This window comes from Pleuronectes platessa, chromosome 15 (genome assembly GCF_947347685.1).
Source record: "Pleuronectes platessa chromosome 15, fPlePla1.1, whole genome shotgun sequence".
Taxonomy (NCBI): Eukaryota; Metazoa; Chordata; class Actinopteri; order Pleuronectiformes; family Pleuronectidae; genus Pleuronectes; species Pleuronectes platessa.
The window spans coordinates 14384803-14397508 of record NC_070640.1 but is presented as its reverse complement, the minus strand read 5'-3'; the positions used below and the strand labels follow the sequence as shown (position 1 = coordinate 14397508).

Below are 12706 nucleotides of genomic sequence, written 5' to 3'. Positions count from 1 at the left end.
TGTAACCTCTTCCCCATAATTTCAATAAATATCTGACCCAGAATATTTTTTTTGAAGACAATGGAAGTATTTGAGACCACAAAACACTTTTGGAGTCTCAGGGGTAAAACAAAGGGTTGCAGCCAAATCCAATACAATAGAAGTATCTGCTGACAGAATCTTGGAATGTAAAAAAACAACAGTAAAACACATAAAATGACGAAACGGCTTAATTTACACCATGTTTATCGCCTACATGTTCTCCGTGATCCTTCTCCAGAGCAGGATATGAGCTTGGATCACGTATAATGAGTGCTTTTCATTTTTGGGTGAACTATTCCTTTAAACTAAAGGATAAATATCAGCGGGAAAGGTGAAGGTGTTTAAACTGCGATTCACACTCCCAACCGCTTGGTGGCGGTCATGCTCCGTTTTGATATCAACATTCCGCTGTGCGACACCGAGAAAGAAGCGTGATCGGCGAAGAAGAGCCAGACGAGACTTGAACAAGCTGAGGAATCATTTAATAAGGTTGTTAAAGTGTTTATTTGATACGTGTAACGTTCTGTCGTTCAGAGTTTCAATATCAAGTTTCCAGATGCTCGCTCGTTTATAAAACCAGCTTCTTTTTGCTTTAAACTAACTGCAATATTAACGCCAATGTCCATGCTAGCTAACTTTGCTAACCATATGAGCGAAGATAGTTAGCAGCCTTGACAACATTAGCTGAGCAAGGCTACAGCAACGTAATCCCTTTGTTTGAGATAGATAACACACGTGGTCAGAATGTTGTGTTTCTTAGTTGTAGTGTAAATGCGATTTGAATATTCAGGGTCTTACTATCTAGTAAGACAAAGCACTTGCTCAATGTTATCTCCATCTGCGATAGTCTTCTCCCGTCTTCTCGGGTTTGACTTTCTTTCCATAAAGCCGCCTTTCTCCACAACAATTTGAATGACCAGATCAAAGACTACAATTAAGAATTAATTAAAACAACACTGTGTTAATCACAAGCTTGGGGATCTCTTACTTTTAAGCATGCTCATTTGACTACCAGTAGTCTCGAGGCAATAAGTAACAAGTTCACCCTCAGGTTATTTATGATCCAGTCATCATGCCACATTGTAACCTGACTGTGCTTTCTCCCTCTCCATGGAGATGGGGGACAGTGATGATGAGTTTGACCGCAGGAGAAGGGACAAATTCAGACGGGAGAGGAGTGACTATGACCGATCGAGAGAGAGAGAAGACAGACGCAGAGATGACTGGAATGACAGGTAAGAAAGGGATATGGCCAACCTTAGATCATTCTCCAACGGGATTCAGTTGTAACCCTGTGGAGCTGCCTCATCTCCGAGAACATGCAAAATGAAACTATGTGTCTTTGTGGTGCTGCTGGTTTGTGTGGCCAAGTTAAGTATTACGTGTTGATTTCCTTCTCTGTTTCATGTTTCCCCAAATCATTTCCCCAGGGAGTGGGACAGAGGAAGGGAACGGCGTAGTCGTGGAGAGTACCGGGATTACGACAGAGGTCGCAGGGAGAGATTCTCCCCACCTAGACATGACATGAGTCCCCAGCAGAAACGCATGAGAAGAGATTGGTGAGTATAACAGCAATCACTCTTCCACTTTATCAACAACTAACTTTTTTTGGTACTCAAATTCTTTTGTGCGTCCCCTTGCAGGGATGACCATGGTGGAGACCCCTACCGTGGGGGATATGACATGGGTTATGGTGGTGGTGGTGGTGGTGGTGGTGGAGGAGGAGGGCCCAGCTATGGACCACCCCAGCACTGGGGCCATCCTGATCTGCACATAATGCAGCCTCATCATGGTATCCCCATACAGGCAAGGTGAGAGATGGATGATTTTGCAGTAAAACATACTTTTTCCTCCTCAAAGTGTAGAAGTTTAGATATACACACACAGCACAATCGCACAATAACACAAACCATTAGAAAGCGGTTATTTGCTGACCTGTCCTAAACTACATCCATTTTGTTTCTCTTCTGTTAGGCTTGGTCACATCCATGACATGGATTTGGGTCCTCCACCTCCAGTAATGAAGAGCTTTAAGGAGTTTCTTATTACCCTGGATGATTCTGTTGATGAGACTGAGGCTGTAAAACGCTACAATGAGTACAAGGTGGACTTCCGCAGACAGCAGATGCAGGACTTCTTCTTGGCTCATAAAGATGAAGAGTGGTACGATAACACAAGCCCTTATTACACAAGTCATATTTGATAATAGAAGTAGATTTTAATATAGTTAAAATGCTACATTTGCTTAATTGAGCCGTTACAGTCACCTTGATTAATCTGTGGATGTGAAATGTTTACAGCTCCTCATTTGGCTTTTATTTCACTATCATTATTGTTTTGGATATAATTGCTTTTTTAACGATGAGAATCAGGCCAACAATCTGCTACTAATGCCTTAGTCACAGAAGCTGTAGTTAATCAGAAGAAAATCAACCCAAATTTTACCATAGTAGAATATTCTGATTATGTTTGAGTAAGACGTATTGGAGCTAGGACACAAGGTTTTATATATTTTTATTGAACCAATGTCCAAGGAAATGACCCATAGCAATGCAGCATGTGCCTCTAAAAATTCTCACAATGATGTTATTGAAAGATATGTGAAGTTATCTCTTTTTTGTTAAGTTACATGTAAATTTGACAAAATAATAATCTTCACTGTTTGGGTTGATTTTCCTTCCCCTTGATTTGAAGTTTCAACTTTGACAAACATCCCAGCTGTATAATATCTGTTAATGGTTATTTCACATGTATGCACAATTGTTCTGTTTTTACATAACCAATTTTCTCCCCTTCAATCCAACTACTACGTTGACGACGTTTCTTTTGAAGATGACAAAAAGTGGAACCGCAAGAATCGGTTTTAGACAGCAAGGGTATGCACTGCGCACAATGCAGTTGCTCTTAGACAAAAAGTAACAGGGATTTTAGATAGACAGTCAAGTACTACCCGCGCGTGGAAGTTCCTTTTTTCTTGTTTTAAGCTTTTTCTACACCATTTTCTTTTTATATTCGGACCAAATCGAATCCCAAAACCGAATTTGTGTGTATACAGACACACCATTGGGGTGAAGTGGAGCGCATTTTCACAGAGGAGAACCCTTCTCTGTATTTATTTGTTGTTAAACTGGCAGATCAAAAGGTAACTGTAGTCCACTCAATGATAAACATTTTCAATGTGAAATTCTAATTATGTGAATGTTTAATTTGATAATCTCTCTGTGGTGTTTTCTCCTTTTTGGTGAGTTTATCTCAGCATTTTCCAATTAAGTGAATTAAATAGTAAATAATACAGAACATGCATATAGCCGAAAGAATTAACACAAGAGCTATTCCAGTCAAAATCTTACTTAAGATTGTACAGGGTGTCCGTTTGAGACTTCAGTACCCCTCTGTAATCAGTTTCATTTGTCTTTTAAAAACTTTTTTACTCAAAACAGCTCAAATGTTTGGATTTGGGCAAAAAAAACTTGACATTTTGATACAAAGAAATAAAAAATGAATCATATTTTTTTGTGACTTTGCAGATTCAATATAATACTGGTTTGTTCCCTAACTTTTGTATCTTGTTCATCTAAACCCCCATCATTCCCTCCCCACTTTTTTGTGGACTGCAATTCTGGACATAGGTTCAGGTCCAAGTACCACCCGGATGAGGCCAGCCGACTTAAAGCAGAGGCCCAGGGCTCCCTGCACAACCGTGTGAATGTCTTCACGTTCCTGATGGAGAATGGATGGTTGGATAATGTCTCTCTGGACATTGAACAGACCCCAGCCATCATCAAAGTTCTGGATGCAGGTGGGGCCTCTTGGATAATTTAAAGAATGCTGTTGACACGTGGTTTTATTTTCTCTATACATTAACAATTTAAATGAGAAAAGCTTAGTACTGTGCTCAGTAGCATGAACTATACACCCTTTTCCCTGCCCTCAGCTGTGATAAAGATGGAAGGAGGGACGGATCATGATCTTCGGATCTTGGACATGCCATCTGAAGAGGAAGAAAGCAAAGAGAAGTCAATATCTGTTTCGGTGGCTTCTGAACCTCCCAAGGGAGAAGACCTCAAAACCTTGGACGCTGACCGGAAACCTTCAGTAGAGAAAGACAAGAATGAGAAGGTTTGTTTTGTTCTCTGTCAGGCTCGGCCGAGCATTAAGGATTTCATGTTTGCTGTAATGCTGACAGTCATCTCTGCCACAGGAGGAGAGCAATTCTGCCAACACAGAAAATGTGGCTGCAGCAGAAGGAGAGGATGTGAATAAGGAGACAGAGAAAGATGTTGCCAAAGACGAAATACCTGAAACCAAGAAGGTCAGTGCTGCTTCTATAATCAAACTCAGCTGCTAACAAGAGACAGACATGAAACAAATATTCTTCATCATTTACCAGCAGAGAAGAAAGAGGAAGCGCAGTGGAGACAGTGATGATGAAGGCAGCGCCTCAGAAAGCGACTCGGACTCTGATTCAGACTCCAACTCCAACTGCTCAAACAAACCGGTGAAGAAGGAAGAGGTGGAAGACAAGGATGAAGAGGAAGGTGAAGGTGAGGAATCTGATATTGAAGATCTTTACTGAAGTAGAACATCAGGTTTTTTTATTTTCAGTGGCTGTTTAACATTGTCCATGTTCCCAGGAGTCCTAAATCATAGTATTCGTCAATGATTTTCTTTTTCCCATTTATTGGTTTAGAGGAGAAACAAAAGGAGAACCCCGAAGAGGAGAAGAAAGAAGAAGTAAAGCCCAAAGACGACTCCCCCAGACCCCGGCCTCTCCACCGTACCTGCTCTCTGTTCATGAGGAGCATCGCTCCCACCATTTCAAAGGCTGAGATCATTGCTGTGAGCTTCCCATAAGATGCAGTGGAAATATAAGATTGAGAAACACTGATGTAAACTCGATGTTTATTATTCTCTCACAGCTTTGCCGGAGATACCCTGGCTTTCTGCGTGTTTGCTTGTCTGACCCACACCCAGAGCGCAGGTCAGTTTTAAATAACCCCCAGATTCTTAAAAACAAAACGACCTGTATGAAAAAAGGACTATTCATGATAACACATTGTTTAAATTAACCCTTTTGTGTTGCAGGTTTTTCAGACGTTGCTGGGTAACGTTTGACCGTAGCGTCAATATCAAAGAGGTCTGCTGGAACCTGCAGAACATTCGCGTAAGTGTTGCTAGTCTCTGCTTATGATGCTCCTGATTCAAAGTAGTTGTAACATGCAGAAGGGTTTTCTGTAACCACTCATCTGTTATATTCATTGTGCTAAGTTACTACTTTGTAGTAGTTGTGAAGTGTGGGGTTTGGTGTGTAAAGCAGAATGTTGTTGGTATGGAGTTTTATGTTGTCATTTTATTTTCACATAATGAAAACATTGACGATACGTGTCAGTAAATCAAAGCTGCAGCAGAAAAGTTTGATCACACACAAGGAAATTAAGTTTTACTCTCTCACCTCCACAGCTGCGAGACTGTGAACTGGCACCAGGGGTGAACAGGGACCTGGCCCGCAGAGTGCGCAATGTAAATGGCATCACTCAGCACAAACAGGTGCTCCGCAATGACATCAAGCTGGCTGCCAAGCTCATTCATGCTTTGGACGAGAAAGGAGACCTGTGGAGCACCAAGCTACAGGAGGAGGTGCAGAGCACTCAGGTACTGTACTGCTTGTCAAGTACATTTGCATGTGCGTGTAGACTGTTCTGTCACTGATTTATTAATTTCTGTGTGGTTTGCTAATCCACAGTTGCCAGCTCAGAATCCCATCTTGAAGAATATCACAGACTACCTGATAGAGGAGGTGAGTGCTGAGGAGGAGGAGCTGCTGGGCTCTGGGAGCGGGATGGATCCTGAGGAGAGCATCAAGGAAGGCAACCCTGCAGAGACCACTGTGGAGAGGGATGAGAAACTAGCCAAGGTGTGACTTCTTCCATTATATTTAAACTATACATATATAAAGAACAAGAACAAATGCATTATGAGTGTCTTCAGTTTATAGTCTGCCCTTTCTTATTTACTTTGACACCCGCATGGCTGACTCGAACATGTTGATTTAGTAAATATTAAAACCTTTACAGTCATTCCTAATAAGATTTATTTACGTTCTATTGCCAGGTTTTGGACCATCTGATCTTGTATCTGCGTGTTGTGCATTCAATTGACTACTATAACACCTGTGAATACCCGAGTGAGGATGAAATGCCCAATCGCTGTGGAATGATCCATGTTCGTGGACCCATTCCTCCAAACCGCATCACACACGGAGAAGGTCAGTTTGTCTGTGACGCACAGACATACTTTCCTCTTTCATGTTGAACTTTGCACAATTTACTTTTGTACAATTTTAAAATCACACTTTTATTTATGTTTTTAAATAGTGCAACAGTGGCAGAAGATGATTGAGGAGAAGCTTAGTCCTCTGTTCAGTTTAAAGGAAATTCTGTCGGAGGATGAGGCGGGGAAGATGGGCCGCAAGGATCCAGAGGAGGAGGTGGAGAAGTTTGTGTTGGCCAACACGCAGGAGCTGGGGAAGGACAAATGGCTGTGCCCACTGAGTGGCAAGAAATTTAAGGTGAGTGCTTGATGTCAGAAAGTTATCAGAACTGTTTGTGTCACCGAGAAGTTGCGAGGTGATTTTAGATCCTCTATTGTTCCAAATGTTTTGCTGATTTCCCTAGACTATTAAAGGAGGTGTAGATTGTGTTATTGCATTGACATCCTCTGTTTTGTTGCTTGATTCTTATTTTGCATGTCAAATTAATTACCAGGGCCCAGACTTTGTGCGGAAGCACATCCTGAACAAACATGGGGACAAAATAGAAGAAGTGAAAAAAGAAGTAGTGTTCTTTAACAACTTCCTGATGGATGCCAAGAGACCAGCGCTGCCAGACATGAAAATTCCTCCTCTTCCAACTCCAGGTCAAGGTCGACACATTGTCTATCTAATAAAACTTTGAATAAAAGAGTGTAGATCTTCAACATAGACTGAATACACGATTATGTGCACTTTGGCACAGCAGAACTTCAACAATAACATCTAATTTTTTATTTCTTGGTTGTTTTTGTCCGACAGGTTTGCTTTCTCCCAACATGCCATTTCCTCCTCAAGGTCTTCAGGGTCCAGGGGGATTTGGACAACCTCGTCCACCACTGATGGGATATGGAGGTACGTTCTCTCACTGCACTGTTTGTTTTGTAATCGGCTGGAGGTTGTTTGTCAGTCAGACCAAAATGTAGTTTTTATTGACTCCTTTGTTTCAGCCGGGGGACCTCTTTATCCCCCTAACCAATACGGAGGTGGCAGAGGCAACCATGACAACTTCCGCGGTCAAGGTGGCTACCTGGGAAAGCCACGCAACATTAGGTGAGACTACTGTACGTGTGATCTTGCTTTGCTATGAGCTGTCTTTATTTTCTGGTTTTGGAGAGTTTTGAACCTCAATTTTCTTTTGATAATTTCTATACCTCTTTCTTTGCTTTTTCTCCTCCATGCTCTATAAACCATCTCAGAATGTCCAGAGGTGACCCACGAAACATCATTGAATATCGTGACCTGGACGCACCAGATGATATGGATTTCTTTTAGAAGGTTCTCTTGGTCCTGACAGTCTCGACCGTTACCAGTGTTGTGCTCTGCTTGCTTTTCATTGTGATTAGATTATTTCTTTACTTAAATTGCATTTTGTAATTACTGTGCAAATTGAGATGGCTTTTGCTGTTAACTGCTTCCTCAATAAAACGATGCTCTAACTACATTGATATGCATCAAATGATTTATCAAGTAAATTTTTTATTTTTTTAACATTACACAAGTGAAGGCAACAAAATGATTTAGAAAAGCAGCTGAAACCCACCACGAAATTCATCCCAGACCCCGGATATCCTTTTTTGCTCATGTCTACATTTAATCTAAGATGTCTGCACAAAACAATTTTAGTTTTTGCTGTGATGGAAAACACAATGATTTAATTTACATTAGGTGTGTTTTTGTGTCCAGATATGGTTAAGCACATTTTCATTGTGGCCTCAAGTTCCCAGACCCTCAACCCTCCTGGTAAAGGAGTTGAGGAAGGTGTGAGCAATTGTTGCCCTCGGCTGGTCAAACAGTTGAATTACCAATGTGGACGTCTGCTAAACATTTCATTTGACATCTGCACAGTGCACAATAGTAAATTATAGAAGTTTTGCACTAGTGCAAGAGCAATTATGATCTGTTGAAGGAAAATAACACAACTTTTGCCTCCTGCTCTATAGACTGGGACAATATAATACAACTATAGCCTTAAGCAGCATCATGAACCAGTTCTGATGATGGCCCTTTATCATACCTTTTTTTATAAATGACAGATGAAAGAAAAATGATAACACCTGAGTTTCAATCTTGTTTTGATTATCATGTAAAATTCCTGGTCCACATCCACAACAATATTTAATGGTTGTTTCCCTAATCCATACCAATCCCATCCCTCCAGTTTTGTAGTAATTAGTCCAGTAGTTTTAATCTTGTATAGAAACAAGCCAACCATAAGGGTAAATGCAACCTTTTTGGCAGACATAACCATGAAAACAGAGAAGCATGCAAGCATTTTTCATAATGTGATATATATCAAAAATACATCTTTTATGTTTTGTTTTATAATGCACATTTCCTCTTAACTTTCAAGTTCAGGCAGAACTTGCCGTACGAAGACAGGAATGTCCTTGGTCAGTCTGTTGTTTAAAATCAAGTCCATTTCATCAGATCAACACCATCAGCCACATTTCAAGCAGAAAATAAAAACACAGCTACCCAGTGCATGTGGCAATTCAAATGTCTAAATGATCCGCAGCTTTTGACTCTCAGGGAGGCCACAGCTGACCTTGTGTTCGTGGAATAACTTGCACAGGGCCTCTATGTAAATTCTGTGATAGTGGTCGACTTCCTCCTCGGTAGGTGCGACCCGCTTTGGTACTGGAATGGGGCTTCCCACTGGAAGAGACAGTTTGAGAGTGAAATGGACAGCACTGCAAATAAAGCTTATCTACAGAATACAGAAATACTCACCCACAGTGATGACGGGAATCCTGTAAGGCAGGATCACAAAGTGCTCACCGGCAAATAGACATGGGGCAAAACCCATAATGCTTTTAAACAGGTCCTGTATCCTGCGTCTTAGACTTCGCTCTGGGAAAATCACCTGCTTGAAGAGTTCATTCTCCCCAAAGGCGTAAACAGGCACCAGGTCCGCCCTGGGAGAGATCATCAGAGATTAAACCAGAGTGTGAGAAAGCGGGCTGCTGGTTACATGCGAGTTCAATAATACCTGCTGATAAGTGTCATTTCTTTTGTGTTTTTGAGTGTGCTCACCCAAACTCCAGGGCCACCCTGACAAATCCCTTTCTCTGCTTCACTAACACTGTGTTAACTCCAGGAGTGGAGGCCAGGGACTCAGCAGCGCCCCCTATCACAATCACCACTGCATTTCCCTTGCCACTCTTCGTAAGAAGGTGGCCAAGGCTCTGTTTGCTGACTGGATAAAGGCCTGATCAGAAAAAGTAAGAGTAACATCAGTTTGCTTCAGCTGGAGACTGGTTCTGTTTCATGGCAAGAACAACTTCAACAGGAAGATGCTATGCAATGCTCAGTTGTAAAATTCAAATCATGTTTGATTTGATCATGACACCAGTCTGACAAAGGAAACTGTGTTTTTGCTTTTTCTCTGGAACATATACTTAAAAAATACATATTAGATATTGTAGCTGCATAATGCATCAATAAACCTAATGGTCCAGTGCCAGAATCAGCCTCTAATCAGATTTGACCTCATATAAACTGCTTATCAGACAAAGAGAGTTCAGCCCTTTAGCTGAACGCGTTATAAATACCTGAGCTCATTATGTAATCCCTAAAGAATGGTATCCTGAAGAGCCCGGCCAGTACAGCTAGGCTCGGTCGAATCCCTGGAAACATCTCTAAGATTCCACAGCTATCTGTGCCGAAGCAGGTGAACGCTCCAGCGCCCATGATGCCATGTGGATGGTAGCCCAAGATGTAGTTTCTGTTCGGATTCAACTCGGCTGTCTTCACCAACTGAGCAAAAAATTATGCACAGGAGGATTAATAGAGTCAATCACTGATATTAACAATAAATCCGAGCCCATTGTCACTGTAGATTTATTCTCTTACGGAAAATTAGATTTGAGGGTTAACTTCTTGCAGTTAATGAAGGAATATTATATTGAAGAAAGTGAGTTAGTGAAGGTGCTTCATAAAAAAGATCTCTTGCTCTTAGATGTGTTGCCATATCGTTAAATATTCTTGAATAAAGAATCACTGCCGATAATGTCAGATCTTTAAGTTCCCTTTGTTTGATATTGGAAACATTGAATCACTGCCACATTATCCATTTGTTCAAACTGGTTCAGGTGATTAGAGTCCAAGTGAAACTTACTTTGATGGGGAAAAAGTCTCTGACATGCTCCCACACTTTCCACTTCCTCACAAATGCTGTCCGCCTGCCCCCTGATGGAGATGTGACAAATCTTAGAGACTCTTGAGTTTCATCCCACTTCCTGTACTAACTATACAGATTATACATTATATCATATTCTAATTGCTGTAGTGCTTTTCCGTTAGTATGCATACAATCAGCATAAGCTGTTCCCCAGATCCACACCCCACATCTCATTCAAAGCAGGTTTTGACTACATCCTATGATGACTCTGGAAAAGTAACAAAGTAACACACACTCACAGCAATCTGTACAACTCTTGATTTATTTTAATGTGTTTTTGACACAATTCTCCCAGACAGCAACAGCCCCAAGAACAGCTCAACAAATAAAGTTTCTTAAGAAATGAATGTGACAGCACCATGCATCATAAAGATGATAATTTCCTGTTAGTATAAAAAGACTTGTATATTTCTTCTACTTACTGGCACAATATACTATATTTAACTAGAACTGCGCTAAGTATATCACTTACGTCTGTCAACATCCAACATTCCCTTCACAATGCACTGAGTTACACAGACTCATAGATATATGTTCCCTAAATGTCCTGATTTTCTTTCTGCAAGAACCATAAATTATACCCTGGGAAATCTGTGAGAATTAGAAAAAATGCCCCATCATCTGGACCCGCACCAAAGGTTAATGGGTTCTTTTCTGACATATACTACATCTTTCCGCCAAGTTTCATGGTAATCCCTCCAGTTGCTTTTGCATAATCCTGGTAACTACCAAGAAAACAAATGCTGATGAAAACATAAGCTCTCTGGCAGAGTTAATTAATATGCTGTATGGAATTGCTGCACAGCGAGTGTTCATACTGTAACAGTTTCATAGTAATAAGCAATCTGTAGTGCTCACCAACTGTTTTTATATTTCCTTTGTGACGTGCATCATGGGAAAATAGTCCATCAACAGCACAAACCAACCTTTGTCGAGTGAACTTCATTGAGTCACTGTTCCACTATGACAAGCTCACAGCCGTCCTGTAACATGTATGTAGTATGAAACGGGCATATTGGATTCTACTATGCTCATGGATGCTTAAATGATGTCATGATTCCTTTACCTCTTTCAGGAGTGTGCCAGTCCATCACCAGCCATATGAAGTACAGAGTTGAGAGTGGCCACAGCGAGGTAAACATCAGATACACGAACAAGATATAACAAGCCACTCCTGCGGTTTGGAAGTGATTGACAGTGTGAGAATGCATATGTTAGGGTCACAGGAGATTTAATGAGCTCAGATACAAGTTGAATAAACAGATGGGATAATGTAGTATCATGTCATACAAGTGCATTAAGGGTGAGTGCGGGGGGATCTTACCTAAGAAAAGAAAGGTCATTACGAACTTCAGAGTACTTAAAACCTCTATAAACACCTTCCACGGACTTTTTACTTCAGCCATTCCTGCAACCTGAAGGCCACAACATCAGTTCAGCAATTAAAAAACACTTACTTCCAACTTTTGCTCTAATCTGCCTTTAGGGAAAACATAGATTTGAAGACTTGCAGGCCGGATCAAATGACTTACTTATGAACAAGCCCACAGGCAAACCTATGGCAGTGGGGTTTTTAATTTGCTCACATGTAAAAAATTCATCAGTGGTGCTAGTAGCGCCACAAAACACATTTGGCTGAACATCTTCAAAACATGAAACACTTATGGTCACACTGCTGAAAATAGAACAGAGTACTTTACCTTATTAAAGGGTTTAGTCCCAAGTAAATTTGAATGGATGCAGATTCACCAGTTCAGACAACCTCAACATGCAGGATGCACTTTGACCAGATCATGTAAAGCTGCTGATAACAAATCCACTCCCCCTAGCAAGCACTGTCACAGATAAACAAGGCAACATTTACAGTTAAATACTTAAGAGTTGGATTCTTTATTAATATACTGTATTACGGTAACTTCCTCTCTGCGTGAAGTCACATAACTTTATCCTGTTTTCATTAAGTTACCTCGACGGCGCTAACTTAATCCACCATCTTGTTTCCTCATAGCAAAGTCTGAGTCTGAGTTTCTCTTCTACCTTAAATATTTAAACAGAAATAGTAAATATTGTTCTTGCTTATTAAGTCTGAATGCTTCTACGTGCATTCCCTGAGTTAAGCTTCCATTAGTGAAGCACAGCACTTCCTGCAAAAGTTTTCACAATAGAAGTCTTTTGAAGTGCAGGCATTGTGTCCC

The 12706-nt window shown here is 40.9% G+C and overlaps 2 protein-coding genes across 6 annotated transcripts; one reads left to right on the top strand and one right to left on the bottom strand.

Annotated features, from left to right (window-relative positions):
- The first annotated feature begins 433 nt into the window (after positions 1–433).
- Positions 434–7772, top strand: srrt (serrate RNA effector molecule homolog (Arabidopsis)). Of its 4 annotated transcripts, none has more exons than XM_053441589.1 (20): positions 434–510; positions 1138–1256; positions 1452–1580; positions 1665–1832; positions 1996–2184; positions 3651–3820; positions 3956–4140; positions 4223–4333; positions 4415–4565; positions 4712–4860; positions 4941–5002; positions 5107–5185; positions 5482–5673; positions 5765–5935; positions 6133–6286; positions 6396–6589; positions 6786–6942; positions 7091–7183; positions 7279–7381; positions 7528–7772. In XM_053441589.1, exons 2-20 carry the CDS (start codon positions 1138–1140, stop codon positions 7601–7603), a joined length of 2652 nt encoding a protein of 883 aa, XP_053297564.1. In that variant the 5' UTR covers positions 434–510; the 3' UTR covers positions 7604–7772. The 4 variants fall into 4 exon arrangements, with proteins under 4 accessions (XP_053297564.1, XP_053297566.1, XP_053297563.1 ...); XM_053441591.1 differs by having other exon boundaries at positions 4412–4565; positions 6786–6936; XM_053441588.1 differs by having other exon boundaries at positions 4412–4565.
- Positions 7773–7846: 74 nt separating this feature from the next.
- On the bottom strand, positions 7847–12298 carry mogat3b (monoacylglycerol O-acyltransferase 3b). Of its 2 annotated transcripts, XM_053441593.1 has the most exons (8): positions 12212–12298; positions 11836–11926; positions 11578–11685; positions 10449–10519; positions 9883–10087; positions 9365–9539; positions 9062–9246; positions 7847–8986 (listed from the first exon to the last, which is right to left on the bottom strand). In XM_053441593.1, the coding sequence occupies exons 2-8, from the start codon at positions 11915–11917 to the stop codon at positions 8832–8834; spliced, it is 981 nt and encodes a 326-aa protein (XP_053297568.1). In that variant the 5' UTR covers positions 11918–11926; positions 12212–12298; the 3' UTR covers positions 7847–8831. The 2 variants fall into 2 exon arrangements, with proteins under 2 accessions (XP_053297568.1, XP_053297569.1); XM_053441594.1 differs by lacking the exons at positions 11836–11926; positions 12212–12298 and adding an exon at positions 11370–11494 and having other exon boundaries at positions 11578–11679.
- Positions 12299–12706: the final 408 nt, after the last annotated feature.